We start from the raw sequence: 25,337 nt of genomic DNA on the forward strand, positions 1-25,337 counted from the left end.
TCATACAATTATACATTTTAGTTTAATACCTGTCATATCTTTGTACCTCTTTAAGATAAATCAATTAAAAGATTTAATGTATCACTCTTGCAAGTATGAGTCATTTGTAAAAATCAACTTTATAAAATACACAAACTCTCTATATGTTAAAAGAGAAATATCAAGTTATTTACAAAATAGTAATAATAATATAATGATGCTCTTATATATATATGTCAGATCTTGGTCCCAAAATAACGCATACCAATTTGTACAGAATAATAATACACAGCATAAGAATTGGTTACTTATTATATGTACTATGTGAAAATAAGATAAACGTCTCGTTTGTCTTACATGGCAGAACATAGGATACAATTTACCAATCCACTGATGTTGGCACAAAAACAAAATTTTGATTATTTTTGGTATTACGCTGTTATTGTGGGACACTCAGTAAAGGGAAGATTCTTATATGATACGCACGATGACATCAGTTTAAGCCTTGTATCTATCTGACGATCCGCCCTTGTAGCAGCAAATTAAAGCGAGTATTAAACTAAAAGCTTCTAGGGCTAGAACTATTAGGGCTGCACCCAAAAAGTGATAAGTTTGCGTCTTCAGTGTAATCACCAATTTTTCCATACATCCCTACAACAAATTTTTTTACTTATACACTACACTGTAATGCAATAAAAATAAAGTCTACGTAAGATCAAATAGCGAACAATTGATTAATATAGCGATATAAAAACAAACATTACCTCACTGTAAATCGCAGAGCTCACGACTCCGGCAATCTTCATTTGACGTCCTTGGCTGCAGGCTGTGCTATCCGTATCTTTGCAACAGGATTTTGGTATTCTGAATATGTTTTCGACGTTTGAAACGCCAAAATTGAGGCGTGATTGAGAAGAATCTTGCTTTCCATACTTGCTGCCAGCCCAATCTTCAGGTCCATTAGCTCCGCAGCATTCAAGAGAGGATTGAATTGTATCCATAATTTGCGTGCGACATTGTATCTCGCCATACTCATCCTACAAAAATAATAGGACATGCTTATTTTTATAATATACAATTATCATGTAAATAACATTCAGAAATAATTTCGTGGGAATTGTTGGATTTACAATATACATCTTAAAATTGAAAGAGATTACCTTAACGGTATTTATCACGGAAGATCGCACCAATTCGTCCAAACGGTCTTTATGAACGTAAAGCCAGCCCCCGAATGCAATTTGTGCGACAATGATAACGAGCATAATGCTAATAAAAGTGGCCAGACAATACCGAAAAAGTTTCAAAGCACTACACCAGCCCAAAATGGAGACGATAAGCATGAGAATTCCGGTGAAAAGCAGAATGTACAGGCCTGCTTCATAGTTGTTTCCTTCCTCGGCGATGGATACTAAATACGTTCTGTCCGATAACATACATGCTACCATTGTAATTACTGTTACCGAGATGATCTGTAAAAAACAAAGATAAGACACTATCAGCATTTCTTTATCATATACGTTTTGACGAAAGATGAAGCACATTCGTGTTCGTTCGTTTTTATTAATTCATCTATGTTCAATTTAGACGCAGCTTCGATTATAGTTAGTAGGTCGAGAAACACATAACTCAAAAATAATTACTGAGTATCCTCAACTTAGATTCAGAGTCATTTACTTTAATTTAGAAGATATATTAAATTATAAAAATTCTGAAATATACAGGATGAGTCTGATAAAAAATTCTACCACATTTTTTTCGAAAATGCTTGCAAAGGGAGAGAGAGAGAGATAAACATTTCTAATCAAAATTACATGCTAAATAAGGAAGCATACTTTGATGATTTTGAGAAATGTTAAATGTCCTTGGTTTTTTATCACTAATTAAAATATTCTTTTTTTAAATAGGAAGGGATATTTTTTTTTCCCTCTACTGACAGTGCTCAATAAGCTATATACTTAACTTTTATATTAAAGTATCTTTCTGAAAATTCAATTACATTATTAGAATATCAATTAAATAAAATGTCAGACTACCACTTTGGAATAATTTTTTTTATTATTACAATAAATATTCAAAATATTCAAATTGATTTAGGCAAGTCTGCAATTTTCATGGAAAGTTTGTTTAGACTTCTTTTAACTTTTAAATCATTATTTCATAATAAATATGTTTTATTCTTATTTCCATCATGTTTTTCGGAGTAAGACATTAAAATTAGCTAGTCCCTACATTTTTCCCCAAAGATATAATAATTAAAAATATTAAATCGGGATGTGAATGAAACTTATTTTTTTTTTTAGTATTTATGACACTGAAGATTGGCTAATATTTATGTCGTGGCAAATATCTTTTATAGAGACATGTAGATACTACTAATAAATTGTTGACCACTATAATACAATGTATATAATCAATAATAGTGATTTTTAGATCAGTATTTAAAGTCGATTCTTATATTTAAGAGCGTTTTAAGTATAGTCATCAGAGATATCATAAACCAATCACAAAATTATATTAACATCTTAAGATATTAAATAACGATCTTAATTGGAGTGTAAAAAAAACACCCCAAGTGATCGTTTATTTAAAAAGAGAATCAACTAGCGAATATGCCTGGTTTGATGCACTATGTTAAAAATATCTGTTGTGAAATCATAACAAAAATGTTATAAGTTTTTATCCAACACAAATTGGTTGTAAAAACACAAACTAAATGTTTGATACAACATTATAGTATTTTTATTGTGATTTTACACTCTTGTTGTGAAATCACAATAAACTTAGATATATGTGAGTGTGTGCATACGTGCGTACGTGCGTGTATGGGGAAGAGGAAGGGGAGTCAAAGTTACGTGATGAAGTAACCTCCACGTGGTACACCTTGGGCAATGCTAATGCCGGCCGGGGATACTGTAATTTTCAAGCATTATAACTCGAAAAGTATTTTATAAAACAATATTTTATTACACTGTTTTGGAAATCTCTCGAGATGTACTACAAGAATATGCAATATGAAAAATAAGGGGTTCTATTTAAAAAATTCAAACATTGCTCTGACCTTGATGACGCCACCCAAGGTCAGACTGATCAGATCACTGAATAAATCATTTAGAACCCTACGACTTTTGTCCGAAACATTTTTTTCTAAAACGCTCGGTTTCTAAGATAAATGGGGTGTACAAGTGATCTCAGACATCCTGTATAAATTTATACACTATAGATATAGCACAAAGTTGATCCAAAAAAGAATTAATATTTATTATTTTTTTCAATGTTTTTTATGTATGACAATGTTTTTGTGTTTTGACATACCATTTTAAAGCAAAGAAATTGCAACAGGAGCATTGTACCGTTTTTCTTCTTTCGTTTTAGTACCGCTGCTTTATTATACGCAAAATGACTCCGACCGGTGACCGTTATTCTTAAGAAAACTCACATGCATCACCTTACGCATCACGTTGCGCATCATCTTATGCGCCGCGTTGTCTCATCTAAATTGTCGTACGACAAATGTATACAGGACAGAGAGGTCCTCGGATCTTTCTATCCTAATAGCTATGACTGCTATTTCATTCGTGCGTTTTTGTCGTACGACAAATTTTTCAAGCCTGTTGATTGGCTATAGAATAGAGAGATCAGAGGATGTCTCTGTCCTGCACACATTTGTCGTACGACAAAAACGCACCAATGAAATCCTATAGCTATACACATCAAATGCAAAACATCTCGTGTTTTTACAACATAAATATCTCGATTTTGATAAATTGTACTAAAAGTACATTTTATTATGAAATCACAAATATCATAAAGTCGCATTTTTGTGTTAGTAAAACCACTACAAGTATCACTACAAGTAACATTTCTAAGTGCATTTCCTCTTTAGTCAAAAGATTACTTCTATTGATAATTTATTCTTGGAATTGTTCGAATGACAAAGTTGCAAAACAGCGAGTTGGTCCACAAAGGAGTTTTCAAGCATTCGCGCGAGATCCGATGTTGGCGATGTTGCAAAATGAGAGAGATTAACGAGCCACTTTATGAACCGAACCTGAACGAGGGAAGAGAAGTACGGGACATTTACAATTGTCTGTCCGCCAGATGTGGCAGCTTCTATTTAAGCGCACGGATTATCGTGGGGTTTCTTGCCGTGCATTTCTTCCAACATTGAATACTAAACATGGGTCCATCGATTAAAGGGAAAGAGAGAGAAGAAACGTCCTTGGCGTTCAAAGTGCCAATGTTATTTGTGTTCTGAGAGTTAATCGATCAGTTAGTGTAAATAGATACGAACAAAAAAAATAGACAAAGAGTGACTTTTAAACTGAAATGATAAACCGAAATAACTTATATAACTTGTAAAGTAATTCGTATTAAAGCAACTTTTATTATATCGAAATATTTACTTTATCTTGCATAAATTATGTGTATCTCTTCGTTCTTTAACATGAATAATTCTTCTAAGTGATCATTATGCTTATAATAGAGTTCACTTAGAACCATTTAATTTCATACTATATTTATAAGGTCTATCTCTATTAATTTACGAGATAAAAGGAATGGTTACTTTTGAGGGATCACTACGAGTCACAAAGGGATGTCATATTACAAGGATCAGCGATTCTCTCAGCATTTCCTGATATTACAAATGTTACTTTTCTTTTTCATATACAATTTCACGTAGAATTAGTTTCAGCTGAGGAGTATAAATTTAGATTATTTTATATATTTTTATCTCGATTTTTATATAGCAATTTTGAAAAATTATCTGACGAATTCTGAGAAAATTTTTCATCGGTAGAAATTGTTGATCTTTCCTTGGTCTTCTTCGACAAAGAATAAAATGATCATATCAATCCCTTTTGAACGAATAAAGACATAAATGTATTAATACAAGCAAGAGAAATAATACATTCGAGAAAACATAAAAATTCTAACCGAAAAGGAAAAGTCAAAGCTTCTTTAAATATTACAAAACTTATTCGTACATATAAGCATTCCTTTAAAATGGAAAAGGAGAGATTCCTCATATGCCTTCTCTTATTCGTCGCGTGGCGAGAATAGACTCGCTATAACACGAGAGTTGATGTAAGAGCGCGCGCAACAACTAAAAACGATCCGATGAATCAGAAACAGATTCCATCCCGCTAATATCAGAGTTAATACCAACCGCAACTATCTAGAGCGATCTTGATAATTTCCGACATTCCCTTCTGCCGTGCGAATCTATGTATCTCAGCACGCAAAAGTCCTGAGGGCACCGCATACACTTTTCGTAACCTTAACTATAATGGGGGTGCTACAATGAGTCAGTAGTCCATAATTGGAAGTCTTAACCAATACTTAATCTAGTACAAGTTGGCTGTGAGCCAACTTCATCGATTAAGACTTAGGACCGCTTAGGACTTTCGACTATACCAACTCATTATAGAATCTCTGTAAGACGTACCGTAAGAATTAGTCAGTAAAAACTAAAAATTGTTGAAAAATTCTTATAGTCTCCGATTACTGTTTTGAAAAGTGTGTGCAGCCTTGACAGTTAATCCAGATAGTGTTAAATAAAATAAAATGTTAGATTTATATTTCAAATGTTCCGGAATAGTATAAAAGAATTTGCATAAAATATTTAAATGTAATGAATATTTCTTGTATGTACAATATATGCAATTAAAATCAATCACCCGCGAATAATATAAATCCCCGTTGATCGATGGACATGGTGAAGTATTTCTCGTAAGCAAAAACTATACATATTTAGGACAAAATAAGACCCAGCATTTCACTTGTGAAGATTAATCCCAAAATTTAGCTCCAAAGTGAAAGTAAACAATCATTGATAGTGCAATTTCATTTAGTTCTGTTTAAAAATTAATTTAAGGAGAACTTAGTATTCTTGAAAGAATTATATTTTTCAAAAATATATATATAAAACATCTTATGAGAACATATAACGATCTGAATGGAATACTTTCGATTATCTAAATATTGTTTTTACATTTTGTAAATATTTCGAAATATACAAGAATATTCTTAAAATGTTACTTTTAGGAATATCGAGCGTTAGCTGTTGAAAAACAGTTCAAATTTGTTAAGAATAGATCTTACACAATGTCTGCCATAAATTTTGCCGGCGAAACACTAACAGAAATGTAATAAAATCTGTTAATAAAATACCTATAGAAACCAAGAAAAATCTATCTTTCGTAATCAATTAAATTATGATATGTTCTGTTTAAATATTCACAAAATAACAGATTCTATAGTCGATTTTTGCCGATAATAATCTGTTATTAGAGTACATCTGCAAATTCTGCCGAACAAAACACGAGCGCAACGCGCATATAAATGATACTGGATTTGTTATCATATCTGAATAAATCTGCTACCAATTTATTGGCATATTGCGAGCAAGCAATTTGCTTGCTGGGACATTAAGTAGCAGATTGAAGCGGAAGAACGCAGAAGATTGGCATCAGCTGCGTCCACATTAACTCGTATTCTATCTGTCAACAGAACTTAATGTCAACGCAATAGATTACAACGACTATCATCTACAATATCAGTTATAAATATCATTAAATATTTACGTTGGCTCAAATTTTTATAATCACCCGCATAAATTAACGATTTATTACGTTAAAGTTGCAATTCATTTTTAAATAAGAAATTATGATTGATACTGTGTTATTATTTTTTTTTTATAAAATACTGATATTTACAAATTTTAAATCTACCTCGACACTACTAGATAACATTATCTCTCAAATATATGCTATTTAATCAATCTCATTATTTAATATTAAGTAATATTTTAAGGGTATTTTTAGAATAGAAATAAGACGTTTTAATAATTTTTTACTATTATTATAAATATAATATTAAATAATAATAATAAATCTTGAAATACTAGTAGATGATTATATAATTGTTATATCAACTCCTGATGATATTATATGATTATCGAAGAATCACAATATTTAATGTTACTATAATATTTTATGAACATAAAAAAGTGTAATAATATTTACTTTAATTTGTAAAACTATTACGTCTAAAATTTACATCTAAAAACTACGACATGTAAAACTATTACATTACATTACTTGTGAAAATGACAGATTTCGTTCGATTTCCTTGGTAATCATCATATTTGACTAGCAGATTCTATTACTTCTCTACCAACAAAATTTCTATCAAGAAAAACCTATATTCAACGGATTTAACTATCAGAGAGTAAAGTACTAGTAAATACTCCATGTTAAACGGAAAACGACGAAGTTTTGCGTCGCAGTCGTAAACGCGACGAGACTTTAAACGAGCTTACATAGCGATTATATCAAATATAGTCAGCGTAAAGTGCAGTCGTCTCTCGGAAGGCACTCCTTCGTTAATATTGAGGAGGAGGGAGAGGAAGGAATTGGGCCGTAGCGTGGGTCGAAGGCTCGTAGGAAGAAACGCGTTCTCGCGCTCTTCGACCGCGAGACTATATTTAAACGCGCGCTCGTCTTGTAAGACGAATATTTCGAAATTGTCGATTTTGAGGGCGATCGCGCGATAAACGCGTGACGTCTTGAAGAGAGCCATTTTGTTCCGATCAATATTTATTCATACTCTGTCATCGTCGAAAAGCGCGGTTGTCAGCTACGCGAGCGATCACCTGTTTCTTCCACTCGATAGTTCATTTTCTTGCTAGCTGTTTCTTACATTTTATATGTATAAATGTTACTCCGCGTTCTTTTGGACGTTATCGATATTTCCGTAGACACGTGACTCGCATTTGTGACTTCGGTCTCGTGAAAGATCAGGGATCCTCGCGATGTAACTTTTTAGTAAACATCAACTAATATTGTAATAACATTTCATACTGAACAATGTAATATGTAATTGTTGGAGCAGCACACAGAGTAACTTGAGCAATAAAACGTAAATAGTAATAAGGAGATAAACACCCGGTATATGCGGCATGTTTTACTATCCAGCCGGATAATATTAGTATTCTGAAATTTTATATTAATAGCTTGCATCATTAATGCAGAAGTTTATGCTTTTCAGCTGAATTTCTTGTATAGTTTATTTTTCCTCTTTTTCTTTCCACGTTGAGAAGATAAAAAAGATTATTATCGCGCATTTTTCCTTTTATTTTGGAAGCCTTTTGCTCTAGATATCCGGCAGAATATCCGGGGAAATATTCGATATCCGGTTGAACAATTGCCTCATGAAATATCCGATCAAATAAAGGATATTCGAAAAAAATTTGACACCGGATATCCGATATCCGGTAATAAGTTTACCGGATATCCAATAAGTTTACGATCCACTGCATTTCTAATCACTGATACATTTTTTTAAAAGCACAATATTTAAATAATCAACATGTGCTGTTCAGAAATACAAATATTACCGCGAGAAATGAACGGAAAAGTTCCGTTCACTTTTAGTTGGTATTAGTTGGTGTTTACTGGGTTTCCAGTGAGATATATATAACGAAATTGATTTTTATCATGGAGGAGGGGAAGGCGCGGCAATAAATTCAATCGAAGGCTGCCGGAGTGGCAGATAACCCATAACTGGGCTTATCCATTTCACACCGTAAGATTAATGTCGAATCGAGGCAAAAGCGATTTGCTGAAAGAGCAAAAGAGCATCGACAATAATGACAAAAAGTCACGATGGAAATAAGATCATTTCGTAACTCTTTCTAATTATATATATGCATTATACACGTTTATACATTATATACATTACAGAACGAAGGCGAAATGTTTTATTTGCAGGCTGGGGGTCGGACGTTTACCGACATTCTAAAATCAAATTGAATTATGGGCCTTCTACAATAAGCCATTACTTAAGTTTTAAGGGTTTAAATCATAAGAAATTTACCAATCACAATCGAATGTGAGAAGAATAATCGACTGTGAGTGGTCAATTTCTAATGACTTTTAATACTTAAAACTTAGGTAATGGCTTATTGTAGAAGACCTATTAGAATAACGAATAAAAAAATCGCTCGGATACAGGTGAAGAGCAATTGTCCCTATGGCACAAAATTCACAGCGACATTGCTATATTATTCCTGTAACATTTAAGGTAATTGCAGAGCAGTGTTACAGCAATATTGTTGTAAGCATCTGTGCCGTACGGGGCAACTTATCGATCTGAGACACAAAAACGCGTGGAGTGTGAACTCACCAAAAACACAAGGCTTATGGCCGCCAGCGAGTACTGGGAGAAGTTGTAGCAAAACGTCCCCATTCTGTCAGGATCGAAATGGAACGGTAGTAACGAAAACGCGAGATTCTAGCGACGAGATTGAGTGGCCACGCACGGCGCGGCGTTTCGACGCGAAGCGTCAGCTGCGGTTGGGAACACCGTTCCGCAAACAATGTTGCCCTCTGAGATCCGTAGGACGCGCGTCCCGCTTTCGCCACCCGTTTCCGCAGATGCGCTCCGACGTAACGCGGATGCACTCTTTTGGGGGAGACTCCGACTGACTCCGACTCGATAGCAGTGAAGGCGGTAGAGGAAGCGGCGCGACGCTCGACACAACACGACAGTGTCCGCCTTCCACCAGCTTTACATGAGCGACTCCGTCCACGATGCACTTGAATACACTTAAAATACACTGGAGTGGAGCAGACGGCACAAGACGACGGATTGCCAATGTCAGTTGTCAAACTCCGGGGATTGTCAAGTGCAACTAGCGCTACCTGGTGAATACACACACAAAAAAAAAAACGAGATTAGACTATCTGAATTTTGTGCTCGGTAAATCACACGATGTTATTATCGATTGCCGATCATTTACCTTCTGTTGGTATCCGATAATTTACCTACCGTCGGTATTTATATTTTCTGTCCTCTATATATATATATATATAGGATCAACACGATGCTATAAGCTATATAAATGCTTTGAAATGTTCTTTAAATTGATCATTGCGTAAAATTATTTCTTCCAATTAATCCATTAAACGCTTCAAAGCATTTGTAGCGAGCCTTGACTACAGCCGATATAAATTACGCAGAAATCTTGCGACCAGTGTTTATTCTTTTTTCGCGACTTACGACTTACGTCCTGCATCCTACCCTACGTACAGTGCTATGTAAATCTAGCTTTACGGCACAACTCCTATCGAAACGGGCCTTCAGCCTTCAGCGAAAGGGTGAAGAATACAATTCCACTTGACGCTCTCGTAAACGCTCATGGAATCATTACATCCTTGTCGTTTTATCGAATCTTAAACAAGGACAAATAAAGGCCCAAGTGGAACGCGCCCTTCGAGTGCTGTCAAGTGCGCAGATCGGCGCAGATTGGGAATCGAGACCCCGAGAGATGCGTGCGCGCGCATCACCTGCGCGCCGCGCGGTGGCGCATTATAAATACAACTACTAGCTCTCGCCTCGAGCCGAGTGAAGTTGTCAGCGGAGTCACAGTAGTCGTATGATGGCGCAGTATGTCGGCTGTTCGCGATTCGCGCCGGCAACAATTCTTTTACTGTTCGTTCCCGCTTACGTCGTCCAGCTAGCGAATGCCGGTGCGTCAACGTCGATACCGTTGACGACGACAGCGACGAATGTGGTGATTGTCGCCGATGCCGTTCGTCACGACGGCGTTGCTCTGCCGCGCGTGGTTCAGCCCACGGTGAATTCGGCGGCGGTCGTCTCGCGGTCGTCACTGCCGTTCGGCACCAACTCCGCCGACGATCGCCAACTTCCTCACGTCGAGTTCCTGGGCACCGGCCTCGATCGCGATCTCGCGTTACGATGGTCACTATCGAGCCGCGACTGCCCGCGCGATACCGCCGACACTTTGGACGCGGTGTGGACATCGTCGGCGGGCGATCGCGCGATCTACCGATTTCGGACAGTTCCGGATGCGAAGATTACGGCCGTCTATTTTTGCCTGAGAGACGGTGGCGACGAAAAATGGAGCAACCTCGGAAATCACGTCTTTATAAAATATCCCGTACGACCTGAGTAAGTATATATACATATACTACGACAGTTTCCTTTCTGTTTAAGTATAAGTCTGCATATCCTCTTGTCGTTTTCTTTCTTTATGTATTTTCTTCATTTTCTTCTTTTGCTTCATCTTTTTCTCTACTTTCTTCAATTTTATTTTTATCCTTTTCCTCTTCATTGTGTTTTTTTTTATTTTCTTATTTTCTTCTTCATCCTCTTTTCGTTTTATCGTTTTTATTTTTCGTTCTTTGTTGTGTATTTTGTTTTATCTTCTTTCATTTTACCTTCATCATTATTTTCTCTTTCATTATCATTTGCTTTATTTTTTCTTCAAATTTATTTTCATCTTTTTTCTTTTTATTTTTTGTTCTTTGCTTTATTTTGCTTTCTTGCACTTTTTCTTCATCTTCATTTTCTTCTTTTACTTTTGTCTGTTATTCCACTGGCTTTTCCTACACTTGTGTATTTTCCGTTAATTTCTCAGGTTTTTTTCATCTTCTTTCTGTTATAAATAGAAAACAATTTCTAAAGATAATGTAAGGATATATCAAATAATTATCCAAATTAATCACTGAGGAAATCTGACTAAGAGTGTCTAAAAACAGACATGAAATAATAGAAAGTATGTAAGTGCTTTACACTGGACATTAATATTTTAGTAATTATATTAAAATCCTTGGGGAACTCTTCCTAATTAAGTTGGTTATTACAAACTTGATGTATTGAATTTTCAAATACTATATATGTAAATATATACAATATAATATATATAATGATACCAAAGAAGGACTACAAGATTTATTTTTGAAACCTTGTTTTACTTATATTTTAATATAATATAATATATATTATACAAATTAATAGTTAACTATTTTTTATATAATACAATATTTATTTTTAAAATTTATACTGCATAGTTCAATCACATGAAAGTAATCCTTATAATTTTTTATTATTTTCCTTCATCTTTCAGGCAAGATTTTGATTCGATAAAAAGACTGATCTTTATTGGCGATGAATTCATCAAATCATCTTCTTATTTCAACAATATTTCCCAATTTTTTACCAAACTAAAGGCTGCATTCCGGAAGCACGTTTTCAGTGCTATCAGTGCATCCTTGTTTCACGTCTAAAGAACGATAAACGTAGAATGACGCATTAGCGCTGAAAGTGGAGCAGTACGGCAGAACGCAGTCTTAGTCTGACAAAAATTTTTTATGGCGATTGCAAAATGGTTTGATAAATTTTTCACAAATAAAAACTATAGTATTTTTAACAAATCAGAATTTATACTCGCCTGAAATGTGGAGGAAGACAATAAAAATGGATTATTTTCATGATTAAATCATATCGATATTTTTTGAAAATAAATATTGTATTCCATAAAAAAATAATAAATATTTTAAATATACCGTATTTATACCTCTTTGATATATGTAATTTGTTAAATTAAAAATTGTATAAAATTGGCAATTTGACAAATCAGTCACTTTTTACTTTTTCTTTTTACTAAAAGTTGACTTATTTTTCAATGTAGTCTCCTTTTAAAGAGAGTCATTGACTTATTAAACAAACTGCCTACATAAATGCAGTATATATTTCACTATGTAACGTTTCTTAATATAAGATTTCTCATGTATAACCTCTCTTAACCAAAAATATTAGGCATTTTATTAACCATTATTTTTAAGTAAAAAATTAATTTATGAAATTTACTGTAAATTATCCTCTTTGTTTTAAGAATTTTTTAAAGAAATATATAATACCGATCACCAATAGGAAACAAAAAAAAAACATAAAATTCAGATTAATGAAAAAAAATATAAGTGCCTAATATTTTTACCCAAGACTATATATGTTACAAGTTTTAAATACATATATCCTATTTATACTTTTTTCCACTTCTTGAACAGAAATTTTTAAACAACCGCTAATTGTTCTAATTTTCCCATATTGCGTCTCGGTCTATTTAAATCTCATGGAACTCATGTCCATATGGCAACGTTCAAAATATCGTTTTACTGGTGCTTTTAAAACAAAGATATAGAAAACATAGCAAGGACCCGTTTTAATCTTAAACAAGAACAAAATAATCACAAAAAATTATACATTTGCAGTACAATAAAATTGGAGGTGAAAATTATAGAAAGATTCTTTGAGAATCCAAAACGACTAGTGTATAAATTTAAGTTCTTTTAATTTACTTTTAGTTTACAGTTTTAAGAGAAAAAGAAAATATTATAAATTAGTAGTGATTTTGTGTTGATTTTCACATGCTAATACAATAATTAATTAAAAGTAATAATATAACATGTGAAACAAGTCCGATAGTCTATACTACTGAATTCCTCCCTCTCCTCTCTCCGGATTTGAAAATCTCAATTTGGCCCTTCCTCCTAAACAAGCTCTTAGTCAGGTGACACATGATAAAAAAAAAATAGTTTAAAATTTCTGTAAACAGATAATTCATGACTTTCTACTCCCTCGTCTAATCGGCTCATCGGCACAAGAATGAAAGTGATATATACACGAAATGTATATACACGTCGGAATTATCTACGTTCGTTCCCACGAATATTACGACGCTGATTTATGAGAAGGCGAATGACTTTGTATAGCATGTGGACCGTTTAGTTTTCAATAAATCACATTTTCAACGCCTTCCTCACAGCGACTGTTTACTCGTCAATCAACATTGCGGGGAGCTAATCGTGTCGGATTAGGAAATAGAAGACGATGTCGTACGATGGTAAACGTTAGGGCGTATATATTATCGCTCCAGTAAGTGGAATGCGCAACTTTAGACGCGCACATTTGGGCACGTTGAGGAATTCGTCTAACAGCAGGGACGAAGCGATAACTGCACGCTATCTAGACGTTCAGTTACCATTAACCACACCTCTTGCTGGCGATGGTTCAACAGTCTGCGATTCAATATTCGAACCAACTCAAACTTGGCCCACGTTATGAATAAAAATAGAAATTAGAGTGCGACCCATATATCCCGCCGTTTAGCGATTATTCGTCTGTGTCGCGTAACGCGACGCGACATTTACGTAGCTCTGATACTTACGTGTGAATCACGTCATTTTCTACAATTATAAATTATGCCACGGACTCGTTCCTCCGATGCTGCTTCATCGAACCGAAAAAATGCGGTGTTAAAATAATCGACCTTTCACTCCGATTTATGGAAAGGTTGTTCTGCAAAATCCTCCGGTTAAAACGAACTCAAACTCTACCTTCATAATTTGTATAATAACACTGGCATTACAAGGTTTCTTTTTCTCAACACCTGAATGGCGATGATTCTTATGTATTTTTAGCTGTTGAGAGAAAAAGAATATAAAGTTAAAAGAGTTCCACAACATTCTGAGAAATCGAGAACTTTATTTTTTAAAAAGCTTCAAATTTAAATAATTTACAACTTTTTTCTCTTAATTTATGGAACGAAATATATGAGTCCATTCATGTGTTGAGAAACATAAAATCAGTGTAATTTTTTATGTTAAATATTGCCAGTAAAGTTCATTTTAATATATCACTTAAAATGATTGTGAAAAAGGTTTTATTTTTAAATAGGCTATACTATTAATGTGTATTTTCATATATTGCAAATAGATATTTTAAATCTCAAGTATTAAGGGGTCCGTAGGAAGCGAAAAAAACCAAAATACTATAATATTTGTCTTATTTTTGCTTTATTTATAACGGACTGATTTATGGTTTGATTAATAAAACATAAATTTATATAATTTCTGTATTTTTTTAAATCGATGATTAAATCAAGAACCAATCTTAGTAAAAGTGTTACTATTTTTTATCTCAGTACTTAAAGGGCTAATTATTATTATTATATTATATAAGAAATTCAAAGCGAAGGGAATTTCTAAAAATTAATGGAATTTTTTGAAAAGTTTATTTTGGTATATAAAAAGTCAAAGAAATTCATTACTTATCGAAAAACAAAAAATTGATGAAAAATTCCTAAATACGAGAAGCGCCACTTTCTCTTAGTCAAAATTAAATTAATTAAATTTAGGGGATTATATTAGTATTTTCAAATTGATCATGTTGAAAGTCTTATAGTAACGGCGCGCAATCATATTTCTGAGATAAATCGAAGAAAAAAAATATACACACTCACACATACTGGGTGTCTCATTTTAACTTTGACACCGAAATATCTCAAAAATTATAAAAGATACGGAAAAATGTTTCAGACAAAAGTCATGGGGTTTAAAAAAATATATTTACTGATCATATCCGTTTGACATTGGGTGACGTTGCCAAGATCACGACGAGATCAATTTGAATTTTTTTTTAAATAGAACCCCCTAGATTTGATTGCATATTATTATAGCTCTTCCTGAGATATTTCTAAAACACTATAATTTTTAATTCACTTTGGATGAACCATTTTGAAGTTATCGAGATTTATTGTGTCTACTTAGTACAAGCAATCTCGTCGCCTTTAACGATCGCATAAAAGTGAATCAGCATAAATCAGTAAATAGACCTTTTTAAACCCTACTTTTTTTAAACTCTAATTTTTGCCTGAAACATTTTCCTATATCTTTCATAATTTTCGAGATTTCGGTGTCGAAAGTTATAACGGGACACCCAGTATATATATGTATTATTAGTTTAACATCTAACTTTGACCGAAAGTAGCGCTTCTCGTGTTTATGTGATATGCTCAAATAAACAGTTTTTGTTCTGTCAAGTCTTGTTTCCATTCTTATTATCGTTTGATCAAAATTGTTGCACTGTGTAATTTTTACAGAGTACCGAGAAAATAAATAAAACATAGAGACGGTTTTTTACTTATTTCCACTCGATATTTTACGAAACCAGCCCATGTGATATCTAAGAAGATAAAAACACTTATGCATGACAAGCGCTCATTATTATATTGACGTAATTTTTTATATTTATCGATAATCTGAAATATCATTATCTCAATATCTTAAGGCCTTATTTATGATAGTCTTATTTATGAAAGGGCTCTTCACAATTAATTTTATAAATTAACGAGTTGTATTGATATCTCGAAAATGAGTGTTGATAACACACTTTATGAGTCACTCATCATTAATGTTTATCGACTACTATTTTTTCGTGGCATGTATCTTTGCTTAAAATGTCGCGATTATAATAATAACAGCGACGCACAACGATAACGATACAATAACGGTGGGACATGAATTAATCTGCGATATATTTGTTATTTCCAGAAAATATCTTCGTGCGCAACACGATTTTCCATTTAATTACACTGCAGACATACATATCGAAGGATTACGAATAGACACGGCCGACAAGGAACCCAGTCACAACGAGAAGGGTATTCCGAAGATTTTGGCAGGAACTAAGGCGGTAATTCGATTATTCGGTACCGGCATCACGGAGGACACCTTGATCGCCTTCACCGACGTGCCAGCGGAAAGAGGCAGTATATGCGACAAAATTAAAAGTAACGAGTTTCCGGTGAGTATCACCGTTCGAGTCGCTAAATAAAAAGATGCTCCTCGCTAATACTTAATATTGTTTCATTTCTATTTAATATTTAAGGTGGAAAATGTTGAGGCATCTACGGCAACCATTCGTGTAATACTCCCTATGGGATCGTCGTTTTATATATGCGCAAAACGGCCGTTATATGAAAAGGAAGAATTAGATAAGGATATTGTATTGTACAGACACCAAGGCACCGCGCTGTATAACACTGTGAGCATATTTCTCTTCCTTCTTTCTCATCGATTTTATCTAGATACGAGTAACTAGACTTAATATAAAATTTCGTTACACAGAATAAAATTATTTATAATTTGGATGACTTTCAGATCAGCACGTATGAAAAATTACTACCGCTCTGGCTCGTTATCATGATCATTCTCACTTGTCTCAGTTTGTCCGCACTTTTCTCTGGTCTCAATCTCGGTTTAATGGCAATCGATAGGACTGAATTGAAAATACTTTGCAACACCGGTACAGAAAAAGTAAGCGAATCCATTTTCTTACATTTTACCCGCGTTTTCGATTTCCCTTACGTTGCGTTATTTCCACTTTTTCTGTAGGAGAAAAGATATGCGAGAACTATTCAACCAGTAAGAAATCACGGAAATTATCTTTTGTGCTCAATTCTATTTTCCAACGTTCTTGTCAATTCAATATTTACGATATTGTTGGACGAGTTGACATCTGGAATTGTTGCCGTTATCTGCTCAACATTAGCTATTGTCATTTTTGGTGAAATTTCGCCACAGGTATGTCTTTTCGTATTATGCAAAAGCTTTTTTCTATAATTTATTCGAAAATCTTGAGCTTAAAGATATAATTTATTATGCGTTCCATTGTAGGCTATTTGTAGCAGACACGGATTATGTGTCGGCGCAAAGACTATCTATCTGACTAAATTGACAATGCTAATTACTTTCCCATTAAGTTACCCAATTAGCAAATTTCTTGATTTTATTCTTGGCGAAGAGATTGGAAATGTGTATAATCGAGAACGCTTGAAAGAGCTGGTCAAGGTAAGAAATTTAAATAGCTGTATAATAATTAAATTGATTTAGAACATCTTGTGCATTGTTATAAGAAAGTGACTTGTAGTTGCATTAGTTTTCAATGATAAACTATAATTAACATAGTTTCTTTATATTATTAATTACAATTATTCAATTTTGTTATCTTTAACAAATGTTGATAATGCTCACAATTGCGAATATCTTGTACATGGAAAAATTTTATTAAAAATACTTGAAATGCATGAATACTTGAAATTGATACATTAATACTATACAGGAACCTTTCTAGGTAACGACCGAATACAACGATTTAGAGAAAGATGAAGTAAATATAATTGCAGGAGCGTTAGAACTGCGAAAGAAGACCGTAGTGGATGTAATGACCAGAATTGAAGATGTATACATGTTGAATTATAATGCTATTCTAGATTTTGAAACTGTGTCCGAGATAATGAAATCAGGTACGATATTTTAAGAGAATTTTAACGTTTGTGCATTTCACTGTATCAATCGACGCTAAATATTATCAATTTAATCAAACAAACACTTAAAGATAAATCTCAAATCAATATTTAGTTTTATCACAGGTCCTGATAATAATTTAATATAATTATATAGTTATTTTAATAATTATTAATAATATAATTAATGATTAAACGTTTTTTCTTGTCAATTTTATAGAATAATGTAATCTTTTAAAGAATTAAATTATGCAATTTATTTTTTAGGATTCTCACGTATACCAGTGTATGAAGATGTAAGAACGAACATCGTAACGATGCTATATATCAAAGATCTCGCTTTTGTTGATCCCGACGATAATACACCTCTCAAGACACTTTGTCAATTTTATCAAAATCCGTGTAATTTTATTTTTGAAGATGTCACATTGGACATAATGTTTAAACAATTCAAGGAAGGTCTATATAATACTATTCTTTTTTTTTATAAATAGATTTCACGAGAATAATGAGTGATAATAATCGCGCGTATATTTTGCAGGACACAAAGGCCACATGGCTTTTGTGCAAAGAGTTAACAACGAAGGCGAAGGTGATCCATTTTACGAAGTGATCGGTTTGATCACGTTAGAAGATGTTATTGAAGAATTAATTCAGGCTGAGATTATTGATGAGACAGATGTGTTTAGTAGGTTTTGCTTATTCATACTTATCGCGGAATTTTTTCGCAATTGAAAACTCAAAGTTTACACATCAAATTCGTAAGGCGCTTAATTGAATATTAATTTTTGCAGCGGATAACAGAAGCAAACGTAAAAGACAGGTTCGTCCGAAAATGCCAACGGATTTCACCATATTCGCAGAGAAAAAGGAAAACCAACGAATTCACATTTCACCACAATTAACGTTGGCAATGTTTCAGTACTTGTCAACAAGTAAGTAATATCGGACGGATTGCAAAACGTTTATATCTTATGATGTTTGATTTGTAATTATATCTTGTGTGATTTTCAGCTGTGGATACGTTTAAATCCGACGTTATATCGGAGACAATTCTGCGACGTTTACTGAAGCAAGATATTATTTATCACATTAAAGTGAAATCGCGCGAGAAAGCCAAAACTGATCCGGCCGCGATAATTTATCAGCAGGGAAAAGCGGTCGATTACTTTGTGCTAATTTTAGAAGGTCGCGTCGAAGTGACGGTGGGAAAAGAAAATATGATGTTTGAAAGTGGCCCTTTCACGTATTTTGGATCACAAGCTCTTACCGCTAACATTGGAATCGGTAAGAATAAGATACACTTTGATAATGTTTACCCGTGTAAATGGAGCTTTACTATAAACTCTTTCATTTTTAGCTGAGTCGCCTACCAACGCAAATCCGCAGACAGTCGGAAGCATTCAGTCTGTCAATTTGGATTCAATGCTGCGTCATACCTTTATACCAGATTACACGGTGCGCGCAGTGACCGAGGTATTCTACGTAAAAGTTAAAAGATCCCTGTACCTTGCTGCAAAACGTGCTACACTTCTCGAAAGAAGCCAAAAGGATCCGCTGCCTAGTCAGGAACAATTCGACGATGAAGTGGAGAAGGTTTGTAACTTACATAAATTATAAATTACTAGAAATTGTCTTGAAACTTTTTGCCAATCTTGAACGAAATTACTCACGATTTTATTAATCTACAGTTGTTGCATTCTCTGGAGGAAGATGATCGCAGTGTACCTGAATCTCCGATATTGCCCGCGGATAGAATGATGAACAACGAAAAGGGAAAGGATGGCGTTATTCATTCACCCATACGCAGTGTAACAGCGCCAACGTCGCCGCTTCCGGTCAGCGCCAGTCCCATCACTAATTCGAAGTTTATCTCGCCCCGAAATGATGGAAAAATCAGAAATTCTTCAGCGAAGGTTTCTACATGTCTCATATTTTAATCCTCCAACCCCGAAAGACTATTGGCTCCCGCAGACAGAACGCGGAAACGCTTGCCGCGCGGCGGAAGTTGGCACGATAACCAATCAATATCTTGCCGGCGAGACACTGATTGGCTATCGCGGCAACTTCCGCCGCGCGGCAAGCGTTACCGCGTTTTGTCTGCGGGAGCCATAAGACTGGAATATTTTTTTATTCGTATTCTGTTAAATAAACAGAAAGTTATTCCGCATATAAATCTAATATATAAAATAGCAAGAAAAAGGTAATAGTTTTCGAGCAATTTTTATTTTTTTTATATTCTTATGTATGTAAAAAGATGTACAAATAATCTTCAAAAACTAACGAATATCTGGAATGATCCAGCCATTGTTATCAAAGAGTTAATGTATTTCGAATTTCGCGACAAGATTAGAGTAATGCGAAATTTATTGTTTTCTAACTTATAAAAAATATATGCATTTAAGGTACAAACGAGTCCAGTGGAAAATCAAGCTAAACGCGATTCATTGAATGCACTAGATGCAGACGTTCTCATTCGGCAGTCTGAAGTGACACGAATGTCACCCTCTATGAAGAAAGTGAACGACGAGGAACGAACAAATCTCTTGCCTAAACAGGATAATTCTTAACGCTTGCAGAACGGTCGACAGCACTTGATACTGTCGACGAAATCTGTAACGTTAAGAGCATCGAACAACACAGAGCGAAACATGCTGGCATGACATATTTTGCTACTGTGACACTAGATACTCCATGAAATACTTAGGTATTTATCGCGAAACAGGCACCTCATATTTTTTGCGATTAGCTTAGAAACTGTACCCGCTTTTCGTGAATCAGTAAGTTTTATAAGTATAAAAAAATATAACTTCAAATCGATAGTTTGCATAAAGAAGAAAATAATACGTAATCGGTTGTCAATATAGCATTTATAGATAATAAATGATAAAATCAAGATATACTCGATTAAAAACTGTATCTGTTCGAAGCTTATCTAATTACGTACGAAAAAAAGAAAATAAGAGGATTAGAATTCATTTAGCAACATGGTTGATTTTTTTTTATCTTAAAATAAAAAATTGCTTTCATATTATGTTTGCAACAAGTATCAAAGACTTCTCTGTTTTTCTTTTAATATGTCTTTTTATACATTTCTAGATTTTATAAAGTATATATGTCGTATACACAATGTTCTATATTCAACATTGTTACGATTGTTTCAATGCAAGTAAATGAGTGGCATTGCGAGTACAGTTTTTAGCTAATTGAAAGGAAAGTGATAGAAACTACGCTGCAATAATGCCTTGACATTATTTTGAATATATTTTAGTATGAAAGATTCATTAGAGAACAAAAGTAAAATATATGAAATTAGCCACACAGTCGAATATTATCATCATATATACATATATATTAGAAAACAGTACAAATGAACAAGAGGAAAAAAAAGGTTGAAAAAGATTTAGTATGATAAGCTCAAGATACAATGCAAGGAAATAGCGATAACGAATAACAGCTTCACTTAGGCTTCAACACCGGAATATACAGTTTTTGATAGATTTAAATTGTATTATTCCTATCGCTATTGCTATTCCTTTGCATTGTGTCTTGGACTTTATTCGAAGATCACTTCCCTCGCGAAAACTCGAGAGTTTAGTTACTTTCTTTTTAGTTGTATATGCGAATGTAAACGTACGTGATAGTTTGAAATGGCCCAATTAGCGAATAGCAGCGAGGAAACAATGACTTGGTATATAATTGATATAATTACTTGTACTTATATTACGTGCCTTAACAAATTCTCTATATAGATATTATCGTTTTGTGTGCTTAAACCAATTTTACTACGAATATTCCTTTTCGCTTTTTCTTTCTCTTAAGACACTGAAGTCTTGTCAATACGTTAGTTACATTCCTATCATAACCAGTGCAGTCACGTACTTATATCACTTTTTCTCGCGATTTATTATTCTAACGAAAGGATCTTAAGATGAATGTAGGAGATATGTGCTGTTTTTTTTTACGATATCGTTAAGATTAAGAAACGAAGCAAAATTTCGTTTTTTTTTTCCTTTGCTTGATTTGCATTTGATCTTTTCTTAGCAACAATTTAATCGTTTCCGATTAAAATCACATGTAATAAATTATAATTGCTAAAACTATATTGATACAAAGCCTAATTGTATCATACAAATGTAAATGCAAAACAAGATTATTGTTCTTTTCGTAAATATTAAATAACTTTCTTCATTAGATATTTAATTTGTGATTTGACGACTGATTGAATTATTATCTTAAAGTGACATTTTACTACGTGAAAAAGAAAGATTAAATATTTGCTAAAGAAGAGGTTTATTTACTTTAAGAGTATAATTTTTCTAATCTAGTATCCTCTATAACATTCAGAGTATGTGAAATCTAAATTATAAGAGTTGCCTTTTATTATAATTGTTTAGTATTTTTGTCATAATTTTAGAAGTGAATGCTTATATTATTATAAAACTTCTTTTTCACTCCGTAATATTGTTAATACTTTTTCAGAAGTCTAATTTGCTTAAAATGTTGGTCTCTGTTTTATAAGTCATGAGGCAAATGTACATTATAATTTATACTGTTGTTAATTGAGTACTTATATATGTATATTAAATACATTAACGTGATGTACAACTATACTATAATTATTAGGCATAAAGCGAGCCTTTCTATGCATCTACATGAGGTGATTCTATATTAGCAGATCTGACGCACACAGTAGAAATAAAATAAATAAAAAACAGGAATTAATTTAAAATACGTCTACGTTTGCTAATCGTGAATTGCCTCTATAATGAAATATTTTACAAGGTGCAACATCTGGTTTTGGATTCTATAGAATGTAACGAGATAGGAAATGGTTACCTGACATTGTTCTCTGTAGATTGTTGAGCGAAGTACTTACAAAAAGGAAATCAATAAGAGAACTGCGATGAATATTATTAATATTTTGTACTATCTGAGTCTAAAACATAGAAATATTATATGTAGAAAAGAAATATATTACACCTGATAAAAAAGAAACAGCATTCTATTGCAGAATAATAGATCTAGATACGATAAACTGTTATATATATATATATATAAAGTTACAGCATGGAAGAAAAAACGTGACATTTTTTACAGCGATGATTTACACACAGCATGTATAATTAATGAATGTCGTGTTAATATGTATGTTCTTCATTTTACATTTATATTTATTGAGATTTGTCATGTCTACCATCTTTAAATAATGATTTTATAATCTTTATTTAGTAAGTTTATACTTACTGCCATATGTTTAGTATATTACGATCGTTGGGCCCCCGCTTAGCATACTTATTCGTTTTTAAATAAAGCATGAAAATTATTGCCTTCAATTACTAGGAAAAATTAATTACATTTACATATGTAATGTACGCCAAAAATATCAACGCTAGTAAATAAAGCGAGAGTTAAAAAGCGAGAAGATTCTTTTGTAAAAAAATGTAATTTCAATAATTGAGTTCAGTAACAAAGAGAGCCGATCTGACGTGTGACAAAGTTTTATATGAAACAATATTTATCATAATAAATATATGTTCTTCCTTAGATTATATTTAATTGTCTTCACAAAATGTCTAGAAATTAGATGTCACAACTGCCATAATTTATCGTTTATCCAAGTTTCTTTGGATCGTTTTTCTATATTTTCATTTTATATATAAGAATTACAATATAAAAAATTTCCAACTTTCTGTATTTTTTCTGTACTATAATTATGTAATTATATAAATATAAATATATATATGTATATAGAATCTTTCCACAAAACAATACTAAGGCACATAAATATGTATAGAGTGGATACTAAGTATCCGAAAAGATTTTTAAGGGTAATTCTCTTAACACAAATTCAAAATTAAAACTTTTATGATCATACATCTGAAACGACTTAATTTTAAAGATACAGTCAAAATGAAGGCAAAATTTCTTTTTCCAAGAATTTAGAACTATTCGAGTTATTTTAATAAAATTTTCGTATAGATTTAAAGTTTTATTAAAACAACTCGAAAAGTTTTCGCATTTTTTTTTTTAGAGCAAATTTTTTCTTCAATTGTGACCTGTGTCTTTGAAACTGAGCTGTTTCAAACATATGATTTTAAGTTTTCCTCTTGAATTTGTAAGAAATTACACCTGATCTTGTAGAATACTTTATATCTATCTTGTATATACATATAAAGACAATATGTACAAAAACAAATATATAATCTTAAAATTAAGAGCAAACTAAAAAAAAGATCAATACTGTACACAGTATCACATACATCAAATTAAAAGTCATAAAATTTGTATTAAAATATTATTCTAATTAAAAAACTAGATAAAATGTGTCTAATACAAAAATAGGAAATAGAACGTATATCTTAACATTTATATTAAATTTAAATATATAGATAGTTCAAGTATCATATCTGCATAATTCTGCACGTACTATCTTTTTAATTTCACATAATTTTGTCATATTCAATTCTTTTCTCGCTATTAATTGTAACAATGACGTTATTTTAGTGTTTATAAAGTCAATCTTGTTGTTCCTTAGTCTTTTCTTGTTAAGGTTCTGTAGTTGAGAATTTATAAAATTCTGTACAAGGCACCATGGACGTTGCTCGTTCGCCAATGTAATTAAATCCATACTGATAGATGAAGAACATAATATTTGATTTTCATTGATGGGCATTTTTATTGCGAATGCATGATTTTCTGTGGCTTTCTTCATACAGAATGTGCTCTGATTTTTAGAAGCAAAAGTGAACACCACATAACTGCTTTTAGGCAGTTTATCAGGGATGCTTAAACCAAGATAACAATATCTCCACACTCTAGATACCTCAATGTCAGGACTTATTTGTAGTTTTTGCTTGGTAGCGAACATATTTATTCTTTTCAACTTATCTTGCTCATCCGACAAATTCTCATAGAGTACACTAAGCTCCTTTACTTTGGCACAAATTTTTTCCATAATAATATCTGTTTTTTTAAACATTCCAGTATGAAGAACGATATTATTATCGATTGACAAAGAATTGTCCAACTCTTCTAAAGACATCTCTATCAAATCCATCCTTTGCGAAAGACCTAGAATTATATTTGGCTTATAATACTGCATACATGTAAACGTCCTCTCTTCTACTTTTGCCTCTTGAACCGCTTCGACAAAGAGCTCCTTTCTTATATAAAATGTTTTAAACTGATTACAGCAAATTATCCACAAAATGTTTTCCATTTGTAGACTGAAAGCAATACAGAGCATTGTGCTCTCTTTCATGTTTTCTCCAAGGTTTATCTTTTCAAAAACCAGTTTATATTTTCTTGCATATTTGTCATTTCCATGTACCAAGATTACCATGTTTGCATGTTCCGTAAGAAGTAGTAGACCTGCTACCTTATCTTGCCTCTTGACAGGCAA

At 32.9% G+C, this 25,337-nt stretch overlaps 2 protein-coding genes across 2 annotated transcripts; one reads left to right on the forward strand and one right to left on the reverse strand.

Annotated features, from left to right (window-relative positions):
• Positions 1-205: 205 nt before the first annotated feature.
• Positions 206-9,500, reverse strand: LOC108779720 (23 kDa integral membrane protein). Its single transcript, XM_018547183.1, has 4 exons — positions 9,169-9,500; positions 1,140-1,451; positions 744-1,016; positions 206-630 (listed from the first exon to the last, which is right to left on the reverse strand). The coding sequence occupies exons 1-4, from the start codon at positions 9,229-9,231 to the stop codon at positions 478-480; spliced, it is 801 nt and encodes a 266-aa protein (XP_018402685.1). The 5' UTR covers positions 9,232-9,500; the 3' UTR covers positions 206-477.
• A 923-nt stretch (positions 9,501-10,423) lies between these two features.
• uex (metal transporter uex) lies at positions 10,424-20,763 on the forward strand. The gene is made up of 14 exons (XM_018547160.1): positions 10,424-10,956; positions 16,179-16,431; positions 16,516-16,671; positions 16,788-16,943; positions 17,022-17,210; positions 17,304-17,477; positions 17,761-17,932; positions 18,200-18,391; positions 18,474-18,620; positions 18,727-18,867; positions 18,947-19,219; positions 19,293-19,528; positions 19,624-19,848; positions 20,338-20,763. The coding sequence occupies exons 1-14, from the start codon at positions 10,424-10,426 to the stop codon at positions 20,500-20,502; spliced, it is 3,012 nt and encodes a 1,003-aa protein (XP_018402662.1). The 3' UTR covers positions 20,503-20,763.
• Positions 20,764-25,337: the final 4,574 nt, after the last annotated feature.

This window comes from Cyphomyrmex costatus, unplaced genomic scaffold (assembly GCF_001594065.2).
Source record: "Cyphomyrmex costatus isolate MS0001 unplaced genomic scaffold, Ccosl1.0 scaffold61, whole genome shotgun sequence".
Lineage (NCBI taxonomy): Eukaryota > Metazoa > Arthropoda > Insecta > Hymenoptera > Formicidae > Cyphomyrmex > Cyphomyrmex costatus.